This window comes from Vicugna pacos, chromosome X (assembly GCF_048564905.1).
Source record: "Vicugna pacos chromosome X, VicPac4, whole genome shotgun sequence".
Classification (NCBI taxonomy): domain Eukaryota; kingdom Metazoa; phylum Chordata; class Mammalia; order Artiodactyla; family Camelidae; genus Vicugna; species Vicugna pacos.
The window spans coordinates 39,744,353-39,770,900 of record NC_133023.1 but is presented as its reverse complement, the minus strand read 5'-3'; the positions used below and the strand labels follow the sequence as shown (position 1 = coordinate 39,770,900).

At 52.2% G+C, this 26,548-nt stretch overlaps 1 protein-coding gene across 3 annotated transcripts; it reads left to right on the top strand.

The window, feature by feature from the left end:
- Positions 1-812: 812 nt before the first annotated feature.
- On the top strand, positions 813-24,609 carry CACNA1F (calcium voltage-gated channel subunit alpha1 F). Of its 3 annotated transcripts, none has more exons than XM_006213481.4 (48): positions 813-837; positions 2,302-2,551; positions 2,918-3,023; positions 3,244-3,383; positions 3,631-3,773; positions 3,873-4,025; positions 4,665-4,861; positions 4,974-5,077; positions 5,716-5,873; positions 6,164-6,256; positions 6,373-6,466; positions 6,619-6,645; positions 6,796-6,956; positions 7,946-8,171; positions 8,978-9,185; positions 9,278-9,398; positions 9,515-9,596; positions 10,611-10,653; positions 10,866-10,917; positions 11,395-11,548; positions 11,716-11,845; positions 12,306-12,365; positions 12,514-12,620; positions 12,703-12,790; positions 13,210-13,317; positions 13,416-13,468; positions 14,717-14,863; positions 15,474-15,675; positions 15,762-15,920; positions 16,744-16,854; positions 17,081-17,164; positions 17,985-18,005; positions 18,219-18,347; positions 18,696-18,761; positions 19,018-19,109; positions 19,535-19,694; positions 19,926-20,053; positions 20,364-20,460; positions 20,621-20,723; positions 21,008-21,109; positions 21,297-21,427; positions 21,671-21,805; positions 22,064-22,233; positions 22,905-23,012; positions 23,131-23,258; positions 23,367-23,479; positions 23,877-24,074; positions 24,353-24,609. In XM_006213481.4, exons 1-48 carry the CDS (start codon positions 813-815, stop codon positions 24,581-24,583), a joined length of 5,898 nt encoding a protein of 1,965 aa, XP_006213543.1. In that variant the 3' UTR covers positions 24,584-24,609. The 3 variants fall into 3 exon arrangements, with proteins under 3 accessions (XP_006213543.1, XP_006213542.1, XP_006213544.1); XM_006213480.4 differs by having other exon boundaries at positions 5,716-5,906; XM_006213482.4 differs by having other exon boundaries at positions 813-887; positions 2,455-2,459; positions 5,716-5,906.
- The last annotated feature ends 1,939 nt before the right edge of the window (positions 24,610-26,548 follow it).

Here is a 26,548-nt window from a genome sequence, read left to right as displayed (position 1 = left end):
CTAGTATTCATACATTCAATAAATGCTTTATTTTAACGTTGTACATATGTGTACACTCCAAAGAATAATTACATAGTAAACATCCATGTAACTACCATTCATTAGAAAGACCACCGTGTCTCCAATGCTCAGTAGTGCCACGATTGTCACAAATCACGTGTACCTAAATGAGGGCTCAGTATCTGAACTCTATTCTGTTCTTAATTACTCCAGCTTTAAAATAAGCTTTGGTATCTGATATGGCAAGTCCTCCCATCTTGTTATTTTTCAAAGGATTTTGGCTTTTCTAGGTCCTTTGTCTATAGATATACATTTTAGAATCAGTTTGTCAAACTTCATGGAAAAATCGTTTGAGATTTTAAGACTCCATTGAATCTCTAGATCACTTTCGGAAGAATTGACATCTTCACAATATTGACTATTTCAATTAGTAAATTTAATATATCTGTCCATTCGTTTAGATCCCCTTTAAGAACTCGATAATATTTGATATTTTTCCCGTGGAGATCTTGCACATATGTTACATTAGGTCTATTCCTACATACTTCAAATTTCAGATACTGTTGGGAAACTATTATCATTTTCCTTATTTTAGTTTCTGACTCTGGTGCTGGTATGTATTTTGTAAAAAATATATTTTTTAATCCGTGCCTTTTCTGTTGCCAGCCTCTGGCCCACAAATGCTTCATCTTCACCCCTGCTCACCCTCCCATCCGACTCTGTTATGGTCCCGCCCTGTGACCTTAATCCCTCCAAAGCAGGGGGAAGAGAGGTGGGCTGTGTGCAGATGGCTCTTCAACCTCGAAAGGAGGATGTCGGCATCTGAAGGCGGGAAAGGTGAGAGCAGCCTTCCATCCCTGCAGACCCTTGGAGCAAGCCTGGGCTCTGCTCCATCCTCAGCCCCTCTGACCCACCCACCACCTACCAGGACCCTCTCCCCCGGAGAGCCTTTAGAGGACCAGAACCGCATCACCCTGTTCCCACCCCAGCCAGCCCCAAACACAGCCTTAGTTCCCAGCTGAAACCCAATCCTGGCCCTGATCCCTACCCTAGCGCCACCCCAACTTCAACTCCAATGCCAGCCCCAAGCTTAACCCTAACACAAACCTTACCAGCCAGAGGGCAAACTCCTGTTAGAGACTAAATCCCAGTGTGGATACAGACCTTATCCTGAGCTCTAAAGTCATCTAACCTCAACCCTAACCCTGGATAGCAGTACTGTTAGTGACTGAGTCTCTGACTTTCCAGAAAGAGTGCAGACCCATTTATAAGGCAGAGAGAGAATATACTGTCGATGGTAGTAAATTGTGAAGGTTTAGAGTCAAAGACTGCCTCCCAATTCAGCCATTTCATAAAGTCACTTTACCTCGCTTTTTGCATCAATTTCCCCACCTGTAAAATGAGAATAATACCATGTGTCAGACATTCTTCTGAAGGCTGAACTCATTTAATCCTCACAACAACCCTATAATGGGTTATTGTCATCCCATTATGCAGATAAGGAAATTGAGACTCAGAGAGGTTATGTGATTTGCTCAAGGCCACACACAGCTACCATGTAGTAGAACCAGGATTTAGTCTCAGACAGCCTGTTTCCTCCAAAGTGGGACATCTTTTTTTTTAGGGTTTTTTTTTAGGGTTTTTTGGGGAGTAATTAGTTTTATCTATTTTTAATGGTGGTACTGGGGATTGAACACAGGACTCCGTGCATGCTAAACACATGCTCTACCCCTGAGCTATACCCTCCCCCTAAAGCTGGACATCTTAACCAGACCAACCAACTGTCCCTAAGAGGCTGAAATAAGGCCATGGGAATTGGGAATGGTCTTAACTGAAAATCACAATGCAAAACTCAGATCCCACCCAAACTCAACTTAAAGCCCAACCTTGATCCTAATTCTAATCCCAACTCATTCAAATATCCAATCCTAATCCAAAGTCATATCTCCAGCACACTTCACCCCCCCATTTAAATTCAACCCAAAATCTACCACTCATATTTAACCCTAAATTTGCTTCCAGCTATAAACTTAATCCTATCCCATGCCAATTTAAGCTCTACCCCCCAAATCTAACACCCAACCTTACTTCAGTTAGAAACACAATCTCACCCTCACTCCCCTATGAACTCTCGCTGTACCCCCAGTCAATTCCAACACCAACTCTTATCCGCCAATCCTTAACTCAACTCTCCCTAATTTTACATGCTCTTCTCTCCTTCCCTCAGAGGGATAGGATCAGGTAGGAGCAGCCATGATTGCCCCAATACTCTGTCACCCCTAACTCGGTTTCTCCACACAGACACCACCCCAGAGCCCAGTCCAGCCAATGGGACAGGCCCTGGGCCTGAATGGGGGCTGTGCCCTGGGCCCCCAGCATCAGGTGGTGAAGTCAGCGGGGCATCAGACCTGGGGACCCCTAAGCGAAGAACTCAGCACAGTAAGCACAAGACAGTGGCAGTGGCCAGTGCCCAGCGGTCACCCCGGGCGCTCTTCTGCCTCACCCTGGCTAACCCCCTGCGGCGGTCCTGCATCAGCATTGTGGAATGGAAGCATCCTGGAAGGCTAGGGGCAAGGCTCAGGGATGGAAGTCACCAGGGTACCAAGAGTCAAGGATTGGGCCAGGGCTAGAATGAAAGAGGGCTGAGGTCACCAGGGATCAAGGGTCCAGAACTGGATTCAAGGGGGAATTGAGAAAGGTGAAAGCGGGGAGGGGGTGTCAAGAGTCAAAGACTAAATCTCAGCAAAAGTTGAAGATGGCTAAGGTTTCTAGGAGGATCAGAGTAGAGGCCTTAGTCAGGGCAGGGGCTGGGAATGTCAAGGCTGGTCACTTTAGGGTCAAAGGTCAGCATTGTGTGGGAAGGGAATGTGGAGTTCTGAGGCCACTCTGCCTGGGTCCTTGACTGTGTCTACCTGAGGCCCTTCGACATCCTCATCCTGCTGACCATCTTTGCCAACTGCGTGGCCCTGGGGGTCTACATCCCCTTCCCAGAGGACGACTCCAACACTGCCAACCACAACCTGGTGAGGCTCGCCCGGCCCCGCCCCGCCCCTAGCTAGATACAGCCCGGGAGAGCCACACCTCAAGCCTTCCAGCCAGGTTCCTCCCCTCTCTGACCCAGTTGACCCTCCCCTGCCCAGCCCCACCCTAGATGCCGGCTATGCTCCGCTGCTCCTACCCAGTCAAGCCCCACTCCCAAATAACTTTCCCATCTCCTGCCCCGCCCCCGGCTCCGCCCCCCAGGAGCAGGTAGAATACGTATTCCTGGTGATTTTCACTGTGGAGACCGTGCTCAAGATCGTGGCGTACGGGCTGGTCCTCCACCCCAGCGCCTACATCCGCAATGGCTGGAACCTACTCGACTTCATCATCGTCGTGGTCGGGTGCGCGTCTGAGGGGGACACTTCCACCCTAGTTCAACTTCCCACCCCAGGCCCGCTAAATTTGGGATTCGGAGAAGCGACTGCTTCAGACTGCCCTCATTCGGCAGCCAGAATCACGAATATTAACATATTTTAAACGTATTTGCATTTCCAGTTACAATGACTTGTACTTTTCCGAGGAGAAGGGAGGGATGGAGTGGGGTCCCAAGGCCTGACCGTGCCTCGTTGTCCCATGCTCCCGCATCAGGCTGTTCAGTGTGCTGCTGGAGCAGGGGCCCGGACGGCCAGGGGAAGCCCCGCACACCGGAGGGAAGCCGGGGGGCTTCGATGTGAAGGCGTTGCGGGCGTTTCGGGTGCTGCGGCCGCTGAGGCTGGTGTCTGGAGTCCCAAGTGAGTAGCACGCCCCTCGGGCTTGCAGGTGGTGGAGGGGAGCGGGAAGGGGGCTGAGCTGAACCTGCCCCTACTCTGCCCACCCCGCGCTCCCCGCAGGCCTACACATAGTGCTCAATTCCATCATGAAGGCGCTGGTGCCGCTGCTGCACATCGCACTGCTCGTGCTCTTTGTCATCATCATTTATGCCATCATCGGACTCGAGCTCTTCCTTGGACGCATGCACAAAACATGCTACTTCCTGGGATCTGGTCAGCAAGCCCACCCGTCGTGAGACAGATCATGCCCTCTCCACTGGCTCCTAAGCCCCACCCTGTTCTCAAGGAAACAGACTCAAATTCACAAGACTCTGCCCCCATGGTCAGGCTCCACCCCTAGATAAACAAGCCCTACCCCCGATATTTAAGACTCCCCCCTCAATCCCAGACTGCAATTCCTACACCCCATTTCCCGTCGCTAAGAGCTCTGCTCTATTACAAGATTCCACCCACTAGTTAAGGCCCTGTGCCACACTTAAGACTCCAACCTCCAGGACTGGTCCCATGCTGTCAGGCGTTTTTCATCCAGACGCCAACCTAAGCCTTGTCCCCACCTTTCTTTCAAGAGATCCTCTCAAATTCAGGAGACTCCGCTCCCAGCCTCATGCCCCACCGTTATGCACAAGATTCTGCCCCAAGATTTACAGTCCTACTCCCCAGATCCCTGTGGTTGGAACTCACAGCTTCCCAGTGGTTCAGAATCCTGACCCAGCAGAGTCAGGGGCCAAGGGTTGTCTTTGATTTAGAAAAATCTAGAACACTGAGTCAAGTTTCCCAGGTGGGCAGGCCTCCAAGATGGCAGCGACTGGAGGTGGGCATGCTTTGGGTTCCAGAGCTCCAGTCTTTTCACAGACGTAGAGGCGGAGGAGGACCCATCACCCTGTGCGTCATCAGGATCCGGGCGTGCTTGCACGCTGAACCAGACAGAGTGCCGCGGACGCTGGGCAGGGCCCAATGGAGGCATCACCAACTTCGACAACTTCTTCTTCGCCATGCTGACGGTCTTCCAATGCATCACCATGGAAGGCTGGACCGACGTGCTCTACTGGGTAAGGTGGACAGTGGGCACACAGTGCAGAAGCTGCACCTGCCTTTCCTCCCTGAGCTCAGGCGGGAATGTCTGCATACCCTGAGAGATGCATGCCCCACCTCTCTCCCTAGATGCAGGATGCCATGGGGTATGAGCTGCCCTGGGTGTATTTCGTGAGTCTTGTCATCTTTGGATCCTTCTTCGTCCTCAACCTTGTACTTGGTGTCCTGAGTGGGTGAGAAGCCTAGACACCTACCCCCACCTTTCTGCCCCTCAGCCCCAGTCCCTTTTTTTTTGTTGTTGTTCCTGGCAAACTCCTAGGCATACTTCAAAACCCATCTGAACCACTCCTTCATTCACTCAATCAACACTAAGCATTTACTGTGTATGAGGCACCATTTTAGGAATGGAGCAAGAGGCAAAATCCCTGCCTTCATGGATATTACATTCTGGTGGGCAGAGTCTGACAATAGCAACATACACAATAAATGTCTGTGTGTGTGTGTGTGTGTGTGTACATACATGCATGCACACACATATATGTGTGTGTAGTGTTTTATATGGAATACGTGCTTTGGAAAGAAAGAATTAACATAGGGTTGGGGAGACCCCATAATTATAAATAAGGACTGTCAGGACAGGCCTCCTTGGGAAGGTGTTATCCGAGTAAAGGTATGAGAGGTGAGGGAGTGAGCCATGCGGGTATCTGAGGAAAGAATGTTCCAAGCAAAAGGAACAGCCAGTGTAAAGGTTCCAAAGCTAGGATGTGTTTAGCATATTCAAAGAACAGCAAGGAGGCTGTTGTGCCCAGGATGCTGAAGGCAAGGGGGCCAGGGTGGTTCCCCCACCTAACTTTCTATCCTCCTGTCTCAGAGAGTTCTCCAAGGAGAGGGAGAAGGCAAAAGCACGAGGGGACTTCCAGAAGCTTCGGGAGAAGCAGCAGCTGGAGGAGGACCTGCGGGGCTACCTGGACTGGATCACACAGGCAGAGGAGCTGGACATGGAGGACCACTCCGCTGATGGCAACTTGGGTTCTATGGCTGAAGAGGGCCAGGCCGGCCACCGTAGGCAATCACAATCTGACCCACTCCCTGCTCCACGCATGTGGCAGATGTGACTGCCCTCCTGAGATCCAGCCCCAACATGCAGCAACTCTAGGCCCAGTCTCCAGTTACAGCCTAGGACGCAGAACCCAGGCTCAGATACCCTCCCTTGACCATACCCAGAACCAAGCCTCCAAATAACACCCCACCCCCCAACACACAGGGCCCTAACCCCCACCCTAGCCCATGCTCCACAACTGTCCTCCCTGTTCCCACAGGGCCACACCTGGCAGAGCTGACCAATAGGAGACGAGGACGCCTGCACTGGTTCAGTCACTCCACCCACTCCACACACTCCACCAGCAGTCATGGTGGGCCCCCCCACCCCAGGTTGAGGAGGAGGAGGGATGGGTAGGCAGAGGAGCAAGCCAATGGCAGAACCCTGGGGTCTTCATGTGCTGACCTTTTCTTCCCACCCTCCCCACAGCCAGCCTCCCAGCCAGCGACACCGGTTCGATGGCAGAGACCCCAGGCGATGAGGAAGAGGAGGAGGGGGCTCTGGCCAGCTGTACACGCTGCCTGTGAGTACCCCCACCCCTTGACCCCTGACTCAGCCCAAACCCAGTCCAGACCCTGACCCCAGTCCTTACTTGAGCCTCAGACCTTGACCTCAGCCCCTGACCTCCAGCCCCAGCCCCTTATCATGCCCACCTCCCATCCCCCTCTTTTCCAGAAACAAGATCATGAAAACCAAGGTCTGGTGAGTTGCGAAAGTGGTGTGACTCCTGAACCCCATGACTTTGTGAGCCCCACCTCCAAGCCCCACCATGACCTCTGGGCTCCCCTACCTGAGCCCCCCAGGGAAGGCTTAGGTAGGTGATCTCAGCCGCCGGACTCTCCATCCCCCCAGCCGCAGCCTCCGCCGAGCCAACCGTGGCCTTCGGGCACGCTGCCGGCGGGCTGTGAAGTCCAATGCCTGTTACTGGGCCGTGCTGCTTCTTGTCTTCCTCAACACGCTGACCATCGCCTCGGAGCACCATGGGCAGCCCATATGGCTCACCCAGATCCAAGGTGTGCCCCCCCCAGGCGCCAGCCCTCTCCCCCAGCCCCCAATTCCTTCCAAACAGAAGCTCCAACGCAGGATCTCTTGGGTGCCTCAGACCCCCAGACACTGCCTTCCTACCCAAGTAAATGCAGAAACCTTAGCTTGTCCCACCCGACCTTATAGCTTACATTTATATAGCATTTGTGGTGAGTGTCAAGCTCTGTTCTCAGCACTTTGACATGTACTCACTCAATTTCTCTTCACTGCAACTTTATGTGAGTTAAGTACTAAGGTACAGAGTCCTGAGCACCAAGATACCGAAGAGTTAAGTGACTAATCCCAGGACTTAGCTAGTGAGTGGCAAACCCAGGCAGCCTGGCTCCAGAATCCAGGCTCTTAGCACCACACTGTCTGGACAAGCTAACCCCTCTGTGCCTCAATTTTCCCATCTATCAAACGGGAGTCACAGTATCCACTTCATGGGGTGGTTCAGAGAATTAAATGAGTTAAAGTGAAAAACATGCTTGGAACATTGCCCGACATACTTGATTAGTGTTAGCTCTTCCTATTATTCATTTTAACCTCAGCCCCCAACCTTAATACTTAGCACACTTCTAACCCCAGCCCCCTCAATCCAGCCTTTGTCCCAACTAAACCCCAGTCTCTAATGCTACCTTTTTTTTTAAGTGGAGGCACTGGGGATTGACCCCAGGACCTCGTGCATGCCAGACATGTGCTCTACCACTGAGCTATTCCCCTCCTCCCTAACTCTACCCTTGAATTGGAGTTTTTCTGGATTCATAGAGGCTGACCAAGGCCTATACCCCAGCTCTGCCCCTCACCTTAGCCCCAAGCCTCTTAAAACCTCCCCTGCTCTGACCTCTATAACTCACCCAAGCCCTAATCCTAACCTCACCAGAAGCCTGTACTTGGCCTGATACCAGCTACCCAAGATCGCCCCATACGTCCCCATAGAAACTGGCTAGCCCAGTCACCCCTGCCCCTCTCCCTGCAGAATATGCCAACAAAGTGTTGCTCTGTCTGTTTACGGTGGAGATGCTTCTCAAGTTGTACGGTCTGGGGCCCTCTGTCTACGTCTCCTCCTTCTTCAACCGCTTTGACTGCTTCGTGGTGTGTGGGGGCATCCTGGAGACCACCCTGGTGGAGGTGGGCGCCATGCAGCCCCTGGGCATCTCGGTGCTCCGATGTGTGCGCCTTCTCAGGATCTTTAAGGTCACCAGGTGTGTGTGGTGGGGGAGAGGACTGAGGCCCCAAACAGCCCTAACAGCCACCACCCCAGCTCCAATGATGACTGTATCTGCATCACCATTCATTTAGCAGATATCCATTTAGTGCCTACTGCATATGAGGCACCTTTCCAGGCCCTAGGGAAACACCAGGAATCAAAGCAGACACAAGTTCCTGCCGTCATGGAGATTAAAGTCCATTGGGGAGGGTGTCTAACTCCATTTCCATCAACCTCAACTTTAGCTAGAACATTATTCCCAATCCCATCTCTGAATTCAACTCCATACTCATCCCCAACCCCATCCCCCACCCCCAACCATAGCACTCTCTCTAACCCCAACCCCCAACCACTCAACATCCACAAGTTCATTTACATCCTCCATACCCAAGGCCAAGCCCAACCTCATTTCCAAACTCATCCCTAACTCCCAGCCCCATCCCATCACTAACCACAACCCCCACATCCCAAACTCCTAACCATCAGATTATCTCCAACCACAACCTCGTCCCCAGTCCCAGCCCCAGTTTCATCCCCATCCTCTCCTACCTCCCAACCCTCAACCACAACCTTAGCCCTGACTCAGTCATCTACAATTCCAAATACTCCCCAACCCGATCCCCAGCTACAATCCCTAATCCCAACCCCAGTCCCCAACTCCAAAATCACATCCAACCCTGACACCAAAGTTCATCTTAACCCAGCCTGCCCCAATGCATCCTGAGCTGGAGCCCTGCCCCGGCTCCTGACCCTGACTTACCACTGGACCTGTCAACCCTGCCCCCTCCATCTCTGCTGCAGGCACTGGGCATCGCTGAGCAATTTGGTGGCATCCCTGCTCAATTCAATGAAATCCATTGCATCCTTGCTGCTTCTCCTCTTCCTCTTTATCATCATCTTCTCCCTGCTTGGCATGCAGCTGTTTGGGGGCAAGTTCAACTTTGACCAGACCCAGACCAAGAGAAGCACCTTTGACACCTTCCCCCAGGCCCTCCTCACTGTCTTTCAGGTGGGACCTGGAAATCACGGGATGGGTGAGCCAGGGGGAACCCAGGGTTGGGGAGAGGGTCCCAAGAGCCTCACAGTGACCTCCACCCCCAGATCCTGACGGGTGAGGACTGGAATGTGGTCATGTATGATGGTATCATGGCCTACGGTGGCCCCTTCTTCCCAGGGATGCTGGTGTGCGTCTATTTCATCATCCTCTTCATCTGCGGCAACTGTATCCTCAGAGCCTTGGGAGGCTGGATTGTGGTGGGGTTGGGGGTGGATAAGCGGGACCTGGGCACTCCACAGGTAGTCTGCTTCTCCATTCTTTGTAGCCTGAGCTCACCCCAGACATCCTGTTGAATGTGTTTCTTGCCATTGCTGTGGACAACCTGGCCAGTGGAGATGCAGGCACTGACAAGGACAAGGGCAGGTGAGGTCTGGCTTCACCTCCAAGACAGTCTCTCCTTGGATCTCTGACTGAGACCCCCCTACACACATCCCAACCACTAGAGGTGCCTTGGTCACCCTGGCAATTGCCATCAGCAGATCCAACCTACCAGTCATCATTCATTTGACATGCATTTATTGAGCACCTACTTTTTGCCAGGCCCTGTTCTAGATGCTGAGGAGACAGAGTCCTTGCCTTTACGGAGCCAACAGTCTAGCTGGGGAAGGCAAGCAAAATGCAAACAAATAAATATCTAATAATATAATTTAATTAAACATATGTTAATAATATGTACTGAAGAAAAAGAAAACAGAAGAAAAGAATAGAAATGAAGATTGCTGTTTTGGTTAGGGTCATCAAGGAAAGCCTCTATGAGGTGACTGTTGAACAGAGAGACCAATGAAGCAGGGGAGTGGGCCATGCAAATACCAGGGGGAAGAGTGTTCAAGACAAGGGAACAGTGTGTGCAAAGGTCCTGAGGTGATAATATTCTCAGCCCATTCAAAAAAACACCATGGAGACACCATGGACGCCAGGGAGTGGCATAAACAAGGAGGAAATTGGTAGGAGGTGAACTCAAAGAGGAGGGGATAGGGAGGTCAGATCAAGGGCATCTGGGCCATGGTGAGGATTTTGATTTTTGCTCTGAGTGAGAGGGAGCCATGGGAGGGGTGTGAGCAGAGGAGGAATGTGCCAGACTTTGGATTTAACAGGTTCCCTCCTGCTGCTGTGAGAATAGACTATGCAGATGAAGGAGGAAGCAGGAAGGTTCTATGGGACCTGAGAAAGGTCTGTTCTGACTGCCGTGACACCCCCTCCTCAGCCTTGCCTATCTGCTTTGATCCTAATTAGGTTTATTTTTTTTTAATTGGCGGTACTGGGGATTGAACCCAGGACCTTCTGCATACTAAGCATGAGCTCTACCACTGAGCTATACCCTCCACCTCCCTGCTTTGATCCTTAACAGTCACCCACACATACAATTTCCTCACACAGGGAGAAGAGCACTGAGGAAATCCCACAGGAGAATGGAACCTTGGTGAGTTAGAAGCCTGGGCACTGTCTACATGTCACACTATTGCCGATATCTGTATGTGTGTGTTTGTGTGTATGTGTGTGTGTGTGTTGTGTGTGTTTAACCACAATCCTCTGCCTATTTATTCCCTCTTTATTGCATCCCTTCCTTGCCTCCACTGTGTCCATCCTCTGGTGTCTCCCCCATTATCAATGACCCCATCTTCCTGTCCCCAGGTGCCTGGTGGGGAGAATGAGGAAGACGAAGGTGCAAAGAGTGAAGGAGCAGGTAAGTGGGCAGGGCTGGGTTGAGGAGGTGTAGGACCTTGGGGACAGCACCCAAGCCGAGCTCTTAATCCCGGAGACCCTCCTTTCTGGGGAGCAGCCTTCTCGGAGATCATCTTGAGAATAAAGGGCTTGGTGTGTAACCAGCAACATTTGGGACATTGAGATTAAAGACGAGAAACAGACGTTTTGTCTTGCTGCAGAACTTCTCAGAGCCTTTATTATAAAATAATGTGTCTAGGACCGCGAGGATGGCAATGTTCATTCAACACACATTTACCGAGCCCCTACTGTGTTCCAGCCAGTGTTCTAAGTACTAGGGGCACAACAGTGAACAAAACAGACTAACATCCCTTCGCTGAGGAGCTGACATTCTAGCAGGGAGATAAGAGGAATTTATCAAGCGACAAGCACTGTTCTAGGTGCTTTACATACATTTTCTCAACTAATTCTTTCTCTTTTGATCATTTTCTGGTACCAGGCATGGAGGAAGAGGAGGAGGAGGAGGAGGAGGAAGAGGAAGAGGAAGAAGGGGGTGCAGGGCATGTGGAACTCCTGCAGGAAGTTGTACCCAAGGAGAAGGTGGTACCCATCCCTGAGGGCAGCGCCTTCTTCTGCCTCAGCCAAACCAATCCGTGAGCACTGGGACTGTGCAGGGCATTGGGGCAGGAGAGCCAGGGAGCAGCCAAGGCTCCAGTGAGATGCATGGCCTGATGCAACAGAGCCCAAGCTTATCCCCTGGGCTCCTTCAATCAACTCTGTGGTCCTGGGTTCTGACCATGACCCATTCCCCACTCCCCAGGCTGAGGAAGGCCTGCCACACCCTCATCCACCATCACATCTTCACAAACCTTATCCTGGTGTTCATCATCCTCAGCAGTGTGTCCCTGGCCGCCGAGGACCCCATCCGAGCCCACTCCTTTCGCAACCACGTGAGTCTGGGGCTGGGGGCTGGGGGGACACTCTGAAGAGTGTCCTACTGGCACAAGCTGGGGCCAGGGTAGAGACCCCTGGTTGGGCAGAGAGAGGAGGAGCAATGACAGCTTCAGCAGTGCCAGCCTTTATTATGTGTGCAACACAATTGGGGAAAGCGCCAAGGAGGCGATGAGTATGTGGCGGAGCAGGAAGCTGTGCTTAGAGGCTGAGCAGACCAAGGATGCCTGTGTTGCTGGGTAAAGGCAGAGGAGCCCAAATCTGGAGCCTTGTCTTTCTGATGGCCAAGGCTTTTTGCCTTGTCGAGAAGTCCTTCATGATGATGATGAGAGAGGGAGAAAGAGAGGGAAGGGAGGAGGCAGGGAGGGAGGGAGGAACAGGAGAACTTACTGAGAGGTACACACACCTAGGCTCCCCCTCAGCCATGACTCAGTGCCCCATCTCTTTCTTGCCCCCCAGATTCTGGGGTACTTCGATTATGCCTTCACGTCTATTTTCACTGTGGAGATTCTACTCAAGGTGACTAATGGGCCCCCATCCTACCCCCAGTTGCCCCAACATACTCCCCACCCAACCCTGCAGCCCACCTCTCCTGTTTCCATCCCCAACTCCCCTCTCTGTCCCCGGATCTGGGGTCTCTCCAGCCTGACGTCCTCCTATCCCCCAGATGACAGTGTTCGGGGCTTTCCTGCACCGTGGCTCCTTCTGCCGTAGCTGGTTCAATCTGTTGGATCTGCTGGTAGTCAGCGTGTCCCTCATCTCCTTTGGCATCCAGTGAGTGATGCTCCACTGACCCCATCCCTCCCAGAGCCAAGGCTAGGCCCGGCTCATGGCCTGAAGACTGCCCCCTCTTCAGCTCCAGCGCCATCTCGGTGGTGAAGATTCTGCGAGTACTCCGGGTGCTGCGACCCCTCCGAGCCATTAACAGGGCCAAGGGACTCAAGGTAACCCCGCCCCACCCAAACCCACGGAACCCTGGGACCAGAATCACTGATGAAACTGACCATTTGCAGTGATGCATGACCACATAGCCTAGACCCGATGTGTAACCACACAGTCCTGACCGCTGGCCATGTGGCCTGATCCATGTTCCTTACAAGTGACCAAACATTCTTTGCCAAAGGCCACATTTCTGTGATCCAAGTGCCTGACATGGGGCTACATACCCCTGCCCGGCAAACACTTATTCCTGGTTAGTACTCACACATCCCTGGCCCACATCGCTGTCCTTTGACCACATACCCCTCACCCAAGACCGCATGTTCCCTACCCAAGTCCCTGGGCCCCATCCACACTCAGGGTCCCTGCCCCCTGGCTGCCGGGGCTTGGGCTGTCCATTAGCCATATTTGTGGGTGCCTGCAGCACGTGGTGCAGTGTGTGTTCGTGGCCATCCGGACCATCGGGAATATCATGATTGTGACCACACTCCTGCAATTTATGTTCGCCTGCATTGGTGTGCAGCTCTTCAAGGTGGGACGAAACACTGGAGGAGGCCCAGTCATGAGTCAAGATGGGGTAGGGGACGAGGGGCGAAGGGTGAGCCTGCTTGTTAAATATCCTCCCTGTAGGGGAAATTCTACAGTTGCACTGATGAGGCCAAACACACACCCCAGGAATGCAAGTAAGTGCCCAAAACCCTATCCTCCATGGAGCCCAGGACCCCTCCCCAAGTCCAAATAGGCCCTTAGATCTCACCCAGGCCTCTGAAACACCTAGAGCTTCCTCCCAAGAACTGAAAAGACCCCTCAGAATTATCAAGACCCCCCAAGACCCCAGAATTCCTCCAGGTCCCAAGATGCACCCTTAGAATTCTCCCAAGAACTGCAACGGCCCTCAGATCTTACCAATCCCTAAGAGGCCCCTTAACACCTCCCCCAAACCCCTCTCCACGTTCCCCCAAATTACCTACATTCCACTCCAGACCCCCCCAGCAATCCCCAAACACCCCTCTACTAAATCCCCAGCTTCCATCTTGAGACTCCTGTAGAGGATACTGGTTAAAAGCATAGGCTCTGAAATCAGACATTCCCAGTTCAAGTCCATCTCATGAGACTTCTAACCTTCTGAGTTACATTTCTTAACCTTGCTGAGTCCCATTTTCCTCAGCTGAAAAATGGGGATGGGGGGAGGCTCAGTGGTAGAGCACGTGCTCAGCGTGCACAAGGTCCTGGATTCAATCCCCAGTACCTTCATTAAAAAAAAATAAAGAAGTAAACCTAATTACATCCCTCCAAAATTAAAAAAGAACTTTAAAAAAGGAAAAGAAAAACAAGGATAAGAAGAGAGTGGATGTCACAATGTTATTGTGAGGAATAAATGAGTTACTACACAGAGAATGTACCGCAATGTAAAGTTACTAAATGTAAAGCCTAGTACATGCCTGGCATATATTTAGTGCTGACAAATGTTAGCTATTATTAGTATTACTTTTGCCTGGATGGCAGTGATGATGATGATGATGATGATGATGGTGGTGGTGATGATGATGATGATGATGATGGTGATGATGACGACGACGACGATGACTGATGATGACAACGACGACGACAACAATGATGATGATGATGATAGCTAACATCTATGGTACCAACAATGTTCCAGGCACTATTCTCATTGATTGACGAAATTAAGCCTTGTAACAAGCCAGGAAATACGTTCTGTCATTGTCTTTATTTCATAGAAGGGGAAAACTGAAGCACAGAAAAGTTACATGCCCAAGGTCGCCCAGCCAGTAAATGGAAAGGCAGGATGGGAACCCAGGCTATCCAGCTCCACCCCTATGCCCTGCTGCCTCCATGCTGGAGACACCAGGCCCCTTTCCAACTCCCTACCCCTCCTCACCCACCCAGCATGTCTGCAATATCCACAGGGGCTCCTTCCTGGTCTATCCTGATGGAGATGTGTCACGGCCCCTGGTCCGGGAGCGGCTCTGGGTCAACAGCGATTTCAACTTTGACAATGTCCTTTCAGCCATGATGGCCTTGTTCACTGTCTCCACCTTCGAAGGCTGGCCTGCGTGAGGGGCAGGGCCTTAGGGATGGGCAGAGGCCTGGGCAGGAGTCTCTAGGGGATTGGTTTGGGATATCCTGGAGATGGGTGGAAGGGTATCTTGGCATAAGATGAATGTCTCTGGAGACTGCATAGGGTTTTCTGGGGACTGGTGGGTGTATCAGAGGACTAGGTGGGGGTCTCTCAGAAGTTGGCTGGGGGTGCTTTGGGGAACCGGGTGGAGAGGTCTCCAAGAATCGAGTAGAGGTCTCTGAGGGACTAGATGGAAGTCTAGAGAGGACTGGGTGGGGTTTAGTGGGGGACCAGGTAGAGTTATGCAGGGACTGGGTGGAGGTCTTGGAGGAGATGGAGCTGGTGATTCAGGGATTTCCAGAGAGCTGCGCAAGTCTTTGGGGGTTCTAGTTGAAGATGTTTGGGGGCAATGGAGAGAGGAATTCAATTTGATGGGACAAGGGATTTGGGATTTGAGGGTCTTGGAGGGCCTGGTGGGGGTCACTTGGGGTAGTTCTCAGGTGGCTAGGTCAGGGGATTTTGGGATCTTGGCATGCCAAGGAGGAGATTCTGGGGTATCTAAGGTGTCTGGTGTATCCCCTCACTTGCCCCCACTGGCTCCCCAGGCTGCTATACAAGGCCATTGATGCACACGCAGAGGACAAGGGCCCTATCTATAATTACCATGTGGAGATCTCTGTTTTCTTCATTGTCTACATTATCATCATTGCATTCTTCATGATGAACATCTTTGTGGGCTTCGTCATCATCACCTTCCGTGCCCAGGGCGAGCAGGAGTACCAAGACTGTGAGCTGGACAAGAACCAGGTGACCTTTGACCCCTGATCCACCAACCCCTCCCCATCCTTACCTTGGGACCCCACTGCTCAATCATGCTTTCCACCCATATGCAGCGCCAGTGTGTGGAGTACGCCCTCAAGGCCCAGCCACTCCGCCGCTATATCCCCAAGAACCCGCATCAGTATCGCGTGTGGGCCACTGTGAACTCTGCTGCCTTTGAATATCTCATGTTCCTGCTCATTCTGCTCAACACGGTTGCTCTAGCCATGCAGGTCTGAGCTCCCCATCCTGATCCTTGCCAAACACCTGACTCTTTTCTTTCCACACAATCTCTTGGGAACTGTCAGGAATGCTTTAGGCTGCAAGTAACAAAACCCCTAACTGACAGAGACTTAAGCTTTAAAGATAAGTGCCACGTTTCTTCAAACCTAAGGCCAATAATTGTAAGTTGCATCCTGATTTCAGAGATGTGAGAATGTGAAAAAAAAAGGCAGATGGCAAATGTAACTTGCCATCAACTGCAAAATGCACCCCAATTTCAGAGATTCTGAAATGTTGAAAAGATGTGCATCCTGCAGTCAATGAAATATGGTAATTACCTCACATAGCAAACAGTGAAGAGGTAGGCTGTTTGCTCATTGCTTATCAGGGACCCTGGCTGTGTCTTTCTGCTCCACTAGTCTTAATGAGTTAGCTTTCCTTCTCATGAGTGTTGCTTCATGATCACAGAATGGCTGCCACAGCTCCAAGCATCAAGACCACATTCAAGGCAGGAAAAAGGAGAGAAGGTTGCACCAAGGGACTCTCTCCATTTGGACATTTTATTAGAAATCAAAAATATTTTTCACAGAAGCCTCCCAACCAGCAGCAGACTTACGTTTCTGTCTTATTAGTCAGAACAAGGAAAGCTAGGAAATCAAGAACTGAGCCTTCCAATATCCATAATAGGAGGTGGACAGTGGGAGGGGTTTGGCCAACCCATAGGGCCACCATATCCCCAGACTCACTTCATTCCAAGTCAGAGAATATTGGTTGGAGTGAGGAGTGGGGATCTCTGCCTCATGCTATGTCCCCACACCTGATTTTCTCCCCCAGCACTATGAGCAGACTGCTCCCTTCAACTACGCCATGGACATCCTCAACATGGTCTTCACTGGTCTCTTCACTGTTGAGATGGTGCTCAAAATTATTGCCTTCAAACCCAAGGTACCTCCCAGCCCTAGACCCATTCCCTAGGGTGGAGCTCATTGCAGAGCTCTCAGGGGGGCAGCAGCCAGGGAGTCATGAGACTAGGGAGGGAGAGGGATCTAGATGAAGCTCCATTGTGTGGTCCAAGCCAGGCCCTGCCTCCCCAATGCCCCTACGACTACTGGCCCCACACCCTAGCTTGTTAGCTCTGAGAAGACAGAGACTGCTTTCCTTCTATCTACAGCATTACTTTACCGATGCCTGGAACACTTTTGATGCACTTATTGTGGTGGGCAGCGTAGTGGACATTGCCGTCACTGAAGTCAACGTGAGGACTGGCCTCTGCACTAACCCACTCTCCCCTACCAACCTTCCCCTACCTCAACCCTAGGGCTTTCTTTCACATGGGTAGCTGGTTCCCACTCTCACTCACCCCACTCTGGGAGACTCAGAGCTCCTCCCTCTAGCTCTATCTCATCTGAGTCCCGGTTGGGTTCAGCCAAAGCCCCCTTCTACCAGCTCCCTTGTTCATTTGCAAACTATTGTCTGGCTCCACTAGCTCCTAAAATGACTCTCCTGTTATTTCTATTATTTCCTTCATCGCCTCTACATCCCCCTGCATTGGCCCCGTCATTTCCACCAACTCCTGCTTTGGCTTCATCATCTCTTCTGACTCCTTCATTGGCTCCATCTCCTCCACTGACACCATCGTCTCCGACCTGGGTCTTTCACGGCTCTGTCATCACCACTGACTGCACCCTTGGCTCCATCATCTCCTTCATTGGGTACTACACGGTCCTCAATTGACAACGCTGCTGGTTCCATATCTCCATCACTGGCTTCTCCATTGGGTCTTCCATCGGTTCTCTCATCTCCATGAAACCACTGGCTCCATCATTTCTTCCATTTGGCTCCAATATCTCTCCTCCATCATCTACTGTGACCACTCCTCTTCCTTCCACCCTCATTACCAACTTTTCCCTCAACCATCCTGATCCACTGCCATATAACCTTCTTCATCATTCCTTGGATAATAACTCTACCATCCATTATCCCCCTATATCGACTCCATCATTTCTCTCCTTGTTCATTTGGGCCTATGATCTCATCTTGTCCATCACTTCTGTTTTGGCAATATCTCCCTCCAGAATGGTGGCCACCTTGGAGAGGTAGCCCCCCCCCCAACCTGACAACAGGGACTCTCTGCTTCTTTCCTTGCCTACACTCCTTTCCTTTCTTCCTAAGAGTCCTTAGAAATGCTCCCCAACCACCCTGGGGCCTGGGTTCTGAGGGATTTGGGGCCTGGGAGGGCCAAAGCAAGAGACAGGGAGGTGGCTGGGGCCAATGTGGACTGAGCATGCCCACCACACACCCAACCCCAGAGCTCTGAGGACAGTTCCCGCATTTCGATCACCTTCTTTCGCCTCTTCCGAGTCATGCGGCTGGTCAAGCTTCTCAGTAAGGGTGAAGGGATTCGCACATTACTGTGGACATTCATCAAGTCCTTTCAGGTAACCTCCCCCCATCCATTTGTCCACCCCTCGCCCCCACCTCACACCTCTCAGCTTGTCCTTTTACCACCCCCAGAACTACATCTTCCAGCATGTCATACCCATCTGCAACTTACCATGTCCAGTTTTCTCTTTCATGGGTTCTCAATTCCCAACATGCCTTGGCCTCACTGAACTTACTCTCTTGTATTTAATACTGTGTCCACATGTGGGAGACCCTGGCAGTCATGGGCACTCTGGGGATGGACCACATTTCTCAGAAGGCCCAGGCTTGAAGAAGCAGTGCATTCTGGGGCTTACAGTTCTCTGTCTGGACCTGAGTATCTATCCTCCCCTCTACCCCCATAGGCCTTGCCCTATGTGGCTCTTCTCATCGCAATGATATTCTTCATTTACGCAGTCATTGGGATGCAGGCAAGTGGGGACCCTAGGGGGCATCCTTCGGCACTCTTCTGCTGAGGGGGCTGGGAAGGAATGTGCCCAAAGTGGGGATGGAAAGACAGACAAACAAGCTGGATGACCCTGAGTCAGTCCACACATCTGTGAAGTGGGATCAGAAGTGCCCGATTGTCAGGGTTGTGAGGATCCTTTGGGTATTAGGTGTTGTGAGATGGGTGGGAGACTGTGGGTAGCCTGTCACCCCTCTGACACAGCCACTGTGTGCCCACAGATGTTTGGCAAGGTGGCTCTTCAGGATGGCACACAGATCAACCGAAACAACAACTTCCAGACCTTTCCACAGGCTGTGCTTCTTTTGTTCAGGTGACATCTTACCCCTCCTCCTCTGCAACTTCAATCCCCAGCATGGTCTTGTGTGCTCACATGTCCCCTCTGGGCCCCAGACTGCCTGAGCTATGGAAATAACAGGGCAGCATGGGGCTCAAGATTGCCTGATACCTTTTCTGGCTATGTTCCAAGGAGTCTTTTAGAATATTCTAACCTCAGCCATCCTTTTTTTGGCTGCAAGAGGTAGACCCTTCATAGGCCTCAGCACCCCATCTATAAAATGCAAACATGACTGTCATCAACATGGCTGTGCCAGCTTTGAAAATACTGAAATGCTATCTTTGCCAGATGTAGCCCCTGGCAAGAAGTGGGTCATCTCCCCACCCTTCCAGCCCCCACAACACCACTGGCCATGACTTCATAGCTTCCCCTCCAAGATGGCACCCCTGTGTGACCCCTAGGTGTGCTACTGGTGAGGCATGGCAGGAGATTATGCTTGCCAGCCTTCCCGGGAGTCGGTGTGACCCTGAGTCTGACTTTGGCCCTGGTGAGGAGTTTAGCTGCGGTAGCAATTTTGCCATCGCCTATTTTATCAGCTTCTTCATGCTCTGTGCCTTCCTGGTAAGGACTATTTCCCCACAACCACCACCTCTGCCCTGGGGGCTGGCCCTGAGAGTCCGGGGATGAGGTGGGGAGCTCAGATCTTCAGACTGGGTGAAAGGGCTGGCCTGAAGACAAGATCAACCCAAGGACACATGACCCAGTGACCATATAAGTTTACCTCAGCCTCCCACCCATCCCTTACATCTTGCTCTGCCCTTCCCCTAACCTCCCCTACTCACTGGCCCACAGATCATAAATCTCTTTGTGGCTGTGATCATGGACAACTTTGATTATCTAACCAGAGATTGGTCCATCCTGGGCCCCCATCACCTCGATGAATTCAAGAGGATCTGGTCTGAATATGACCCCGGGGCCAAGTATGCCCTCTAACCCCATACCTGGGATCCCAGAGGACAGTGCACTGCCTCACATAGTCCCTCAATCCCAGAACCTCTGACCTGTGCCTCCCACCCATTACCCAGTCAGTAGATGCCCCAAGGTGCCTACTGCCCCTGTCCTCTGCCTTTCCCGCTCCCCTACTGACTGCCTTCCAATTCTTCCCTGGCAGGCCATGGGGTGTTGGTTGAGGGGAGAGAGGGATGCGCTGGTGGGACCTCGAGAAAGGACTAGAGGGGATAGCTCCAACACAACCCAGTAGTACCTCCCATCCATCCCCACCTTCCCCAGAGGCCGCATCAAGCACCTGGATGTGGTTGCCCTGCTGAGACGCATCCAGCCCCCCCTAGGATTCGGAAAATTGTGCCCACACCGAGTGGCCTGCAAGGTCTGTGCACCTGCCCGCCCCCACCTCTGAGAGGACTGTTTACCCCACGGCAGGGGTGGGCAGGGTTTGGTGGCATCCTCAAAAGTTTCTGCCCTCAGGCATTCATGCCTGAGTCCCTGGCAATTGCCTAAAGTGGGTTTCATGTCCCTGGTATGCGCAGAGGCTTGTGGCGATGAACATGCCCCTCAACTCAGATGGGACAGTGACATTCAACGCCACACTCTTTGCCTTGGTTCGGACATCCCTGAAGATCAAGACAGAAGGTGTATGGGGAAGAGGGGGAAGGGCAGGAGGGGAGGGTCCCTGGGGAAAATGCCGAGAGCAAACGAATTGAGGGATGGGCCCCACCCCAGGGATGGGCCCCACCCCTAGCTCGGAACCTCAAAATAGGTAACTCTGTCTTCTCCAAGCCTGTTTTCCCACCTGTCCAATGGGGGCGGCATGTGGCTGCGGAAGAAGCTTGTGACGTCCGCGCCCCCTCCAACAGTGAGGGTGTGGCTGTGAAAGGCCCTTCCTATTGGCCCATGCCCCACATCCTCCCATGCAGGGAACCTGGAGCAAGCCAATCAGGAGCTGCGGACTGTCATCAAAAAGATCTGGAAGCGGATGAAGCAGAAGCTGCTGGATGAGGTCATTCCCCCTGCTGACGGTGAGCTAGCCCCAACCGAGTTCCTTGAGCCCGCCTCTGAAAGTCTGTGATTGCTCACCGCCACAAAACCTGCACCGGCTAGAGGGGAGGGTGCTGGGGGGGGAGGGGCTGGAATCCATGCCCTGGGGCGGGTTGGCGGGGAGCAGAGGCCTCCTGTGTGACCTTGCCGCCTCTCCCTTGCCCCCAGAGGAAGAGGTTACCGTGGGCAAGTTCTATGCCACATTTCTGATCCAGGACTATTTCCGCAAATTCCGGCGGAGGAAAGAAAAGGGGCTACTAGGAACCGAGGCCCCCCCAAGCACCTCCTCTGCCCTTCAGGTCTTGGGAGCAGGGCCTAGGATGGGTGGGGGTAGGGGTATGTGGGAGCATTGTGGCTGAGGCTGACTCCCTTCTTCATCTCATGGAACCCATGTCACAGATGAGGAAACTGAGGCCTCCGGAACCACAGAGGGTCAAGGGTGGCTGCAGGGCTCCTTCCTCCCACCCATCCCATACTCCTACTCAAGCACCGGGAACTTTAGCCCCTCAGCTGCCCTCTTCCCTATTTTTCCACCCCCATAGGCTGGTCTGAGGAGCCTACAAGACTTGGGTCCTGAGATCCGGCAGGCCCTCACCTGTGACACAGATGAGGAGGAGGGGGAAGAGGGACAAGAGGGAGAGGAGGAGGAAGATGAGAAGGACCCGGAAATGTACAAAGTAAGGACAATAAACTTTGACTTCCCTCGGGAATTTCTGATTGTAGAATCCTCCCTCGGTCCCCTGAGTGACTTCCATACTGCCTCTGGGAAGAAGCCCCTAGAGAAGCAATAGACAAACACTTATTTGGTATCTACCACCCACTACTGGAGGGCAAGACCCAGATTCAGCCCCTGGGAAGCTCATAGGAGACACACTATTTGACCAAGTGACTTAAACATAACCTGGATGCAATGCTCAGTCCTGTAATTTCCACAGGCCCCGATGGGCTCCCAGCCCTCATCTCGCCGGAGCTCTGTGATTTCTGTGTCTCTGCCTGCTGGGGACAAACCTCCAGATGCACTCTCCCTTGGGCCCAGTGATGATGATGGCGGGGTTCCCAACTCCAGACAGTCCAGTGTCCCCCAGGCTGGATCCCACACCTACAGGTATGGCCAAAGGTCCGAGGGAAGATTGTGAGAGAAGGCAGAGACTAGCCACTGTATGGGGGTACTTCGGAGGGCAGAAGAGGGGGTCTAAGAGGGTCTTTGAATGGAAATTTGGGAAGGATGGAGGGGATGCAAGGGCTCAGGTGGGAACAGAGGGTACTAAGAGATTCATGTGAGAAAGGCAATGCAAAGTTTTAATGCAAAAAGCACAGGATGTGGAATGAAATGGGTTTAAGTTCAAATCCCAGCTCTGCCAATTGCTAAGTGACCTTGGGCTAGTCACTTAGTTTCCACCGTGCTCAATTTCCTCACCTGTGAAAGGGGGATGATGACAGCACTTACCTCACAGGACTGATGGAAGCATGAAATGAGGTCACACCAACTTTTACAGCCTCCTCCTCACTACCGTCCCCAACACAACCCCGGTTCTTGTGTTGAAGCTTTGATTTTTTTGAAACTTTGGATGCTTCTATTGAGACAAACATCTATTAAAAGAAAGCCCATGTCTTCTTTAAAATGACGACAGGTTAATTTTACGTGATGTGAATTTTCCCATTTAAAAAATAAAAGCCCAGTGCTTCTGTAGAAGGTGGGGCAGGGAATAAAAGGGAATCAGGGGCCCAGGGCCACATACTGGGGGGATCTGGTCTGCCTAACTTGCCTTTCTCCAGGAGAAGCTCTGGGGTTCTCATCTTCACCATTCCGGAAGAAGGAAGTTCTCAGCCCAAGGGAGCCAAAGGGCAGGAGAAACAGGATGACCAAGAGGAAGTCCCCAGCCAGCACTCTGGCCATGACACGTAGGATGAGCCCACAACCCATGTGCGGGAGGGCAGGACCAATTACACCCCATTGTTCATGTCCAGGCTTGAGCTTACCCCAGCCCTCCCTCCTGAACAGGCTCTCCTACCTAGATGAGCAGGCAGGGACTCCCCCACGCCCCATCCTTTTGCCACCTCACAGACCCCAGAGATATGTGGATGGGCACCATGCGCCACGCCGCCGTCTGCTGCCCCCGACGCCTGCAGGTAAGAGTGGGCATGGGTCCTAGGGCCCCCCCCCGAAGGGCCATCCGGGCAAAGGGCTGTGGAAGCACTGACATTCCTCTTTGCCCCCGGTGCCCCCTACACTCCCAGGTCGGAAACCTTCCTTCACCATCCAGTGTTTGCGGCGCCAGGGCAGTTGTGAAGATTTACCCATCCCAGGCACCTATCATCGTGGGCGCAACTCAGGGTCCAGCAGGGCACAGGTGAGGTGGGGGAGGGGAGGCTGAAGCCCGGAAGGGTGGGGGCACCCTAGAATGAATTTATCAACTACACCACATGTCCAGCCCTTCTGAAGAAGGGGGCACATGTGAATTCACACTATCCTCACTCTGCCTGTGAGGTGGGTACTGTTAGAGCCAGTTTACAGATGAGGAAACTGAGGTCTAGAGAGGCTTACCCAAGATCACACAGCTAGTAAATGGCAAATCTGAGATATAAACCCAGGCCTTCTATGCTCTTAAATAAACTCAATCCTGATTTATACCCATTCAATTTGATTCCAGTTGTTTTGGGGGGGTAAGAAGTAGGCACAGGACTAAATCCTAGATCCTCATACCCCACCCATCAATCACTATGCCCCTGATGTTTCTTCTGGTCCAGGGTTCCTGGGCAACCCCTCCTCAGCGGGGTCGGCTCCTATATGCACCACTGTTATTGGTAGAAGAGGGCGCAGCAGGGGAGGGATACCTCGGCAAATCCAGCGGCCCACTGCGTACCTTCACCTGTCTGCCCGTGCCTGGAACCCACTCGGACCCCAGCCATAGCAAGAGGGGCAGTGCTGACAGCCTGGTGGAGGCTGTGAGTCCAGAAGGGGAGGGGGCAAGAGGGATGGGAAAGAAGGGGAGGCGGCAGGAGCTTGGGAAGGAGGGGAAAAGGGGTCCCCAGTCTCTATGTTGTACGTGTAGCTATCCCTTTGCTCTGCGACTTCTACTTGGCTTGATGTGTGCACCACTACCCCTCAGTGACTTCCCTGTATGCCCTTATGGGCTTATCATTCATCCAGACTGACGCCTCTGTGCACAGTTTCGATTTCATGCTAGGCTCTTTGTCAACACAGATTCCATTTGTGCCCCCAGGTGCTCATCTCTGAGGGCCTGGGCCTCTTTGCTCGAGACCCACGCTTCGTGGCCCTGGCCAAGCAGGAGATTGCCGATGCATGTCGCCTGACACTGGACGAGATGGACAGTGCTGCCAGTGACCTGCTGGCACAGGGGACCAGCTCACTGTATAGTGACGAAGAGTCCATCCTCTCCCGCTTTGATGAGGAGGACCTGGGAGACGAAATGGCCTGCGTCCATGCCCTCTGAATACCCACCCCTCCCCCACTGCTCAATAAACCTCCTGCCCTCCCTTCTGCAGAAGGAGACAGGCATGGACCACACCCCTGGATTTTGGTATCTTTGCACTGGAGGCCTGGGGCTGCCCAGTGGCCACCATCCATCCATCCCATTTCAGCCCTGAGCCACTGCCCACACGCGAGTATTTACAGAAACCAGGACAACCAGGCCTGATTATTCAGCGTCAGGGAAGGAGGGAGGAGGAGGAGGAAGAGACAGCAGCCAAAAAAAGCTGGAGACAGAGTGGAGGTGGTGGGGGGAGGGAGGGTACTGGACAGAGATGGGGAAAGTGGAGAGAGAGGATGTGTGGAGGCTTGGCTGAGGGGTGAGGGGAAGTCAGAGATTCCACAAAGGGTCAGTCAGGTCAGATGGAGGCAGGAGCAGGACAGATGGATGGGAAGGAAAGGATAAGGAAACCTTCAGGAGAGTCCTGCCAGCAGAAAGGCCTGGAGGTTAGAATGAGCCTAGTATGGGATACGTCTTCAACAGGGGGGTCCTCTGACAGCTTCAGGAATTTTAGGGAGGCTAAATTGGAATTGTCCTGTCTCCCACCTCCCCGCTTCTTCCTGAGAAAAAGAAAATCTATACTCACTGTTAGAAGACATGGGTGACAGCAAAAGGTGAGGCTCCCCACCTGGGGTAACCCACTCAAAGCCCACCTGGCTCTCCTGAGACCAACTAAGAGTCCCCCCTCCCAGATCCCAGCTTCTCTTTCTGCTTCTTGTCCTACCTTTAGTCATCACCCAACCTTTGGGGTCTCACTCATTCTGTGAAGGTTTATTGGGCATCTATTCTGTGCCAGGTACCGTTCTGGGTTTCCCCCAGCACAAACTGAGCTGGCTTGTCCAAAGTGGTAGTCATCCCCACTCCAAAGGAATTGGAAGCAGTGTTGGAAGTGGCACAGGATGGGGCCACCCCTGGGAGGGGTATCTGAACTAGGGGCTCCACCCAGCTCTCAGAGCAGGGGTTCCTCATTTGTATACTTTGTGTCAATTAAGCCAGGACTGAAATTTGGGGGAAACCAGAATTGGAGACGAGGACTCAGAATATAAGAGTTGCACTAGGTCTTGAAACAAAGGCTTGGAGTGGTTGGGCTGGTGTGTTGCGGGAAAGAAAGTCATGGGCAGGGTAAAGAGAGTGGAGGGAGATCGTTGTGGGATGATGTGGGACAGGCCACCAGTGGCCAGATGATGCAGACCCTTGAATGCCAGGTCCCAAGCCCTAGGATTTTTCCTGAAAGCAGTGGGGAGCCATGGGAGGGATATGAGCAGGGTAGTGACATAGTTAACTTTGCATTTTAAATAGATGCTCTGACGGCTGAGCTGAAAACAGAAGGGAGGGGGAAGAGACTGGAGATGCTAAAATTGGCAGAATGATGGTTACCTTAGCCAGGGGAGGTGGCAGAGGAGATGACAAGAAGTGAGTAGATTCCAGAAATGTGTAGAAGGTAAAATGAACCATTTACTGGGCCCTGTGCTAAGTGTATTACAGTGATTATCTTGTTTAATCAGTGCAACAATCCTATGAACATCATTTTAAATTATCTTGCCTATCCAAAGTCATACAGGAACAAGTATTAGAGGTGAGATTCAAATTCAGGCAACTGAATGCCAAAACCCATGCTCTTCCCCCAATAAGGCAATAACTGGGAAGTATCCATTGCATATTTGTGTGAATTTGAGTGTGTTCTTTTAAAAAATAGCTATACATTCAGATGGTTAAAAATTCAAAGGTACAAAGGAATATAAACTCGGGAGGCAACTGGTGTTATCAGATATCTTAGCCAGGTATGGGATGCTGTGCTGATAAGTTAGCACAGTGGCTACGAGTAACAGGTGCTGGAGCCATACTTCCTGGGTTAAAGTCCTAGTCCTATCATTTACCAGCTGTATGACCTTAGGAAAAATCTTTCGCCTCTTGGCACCTTAGTTTACT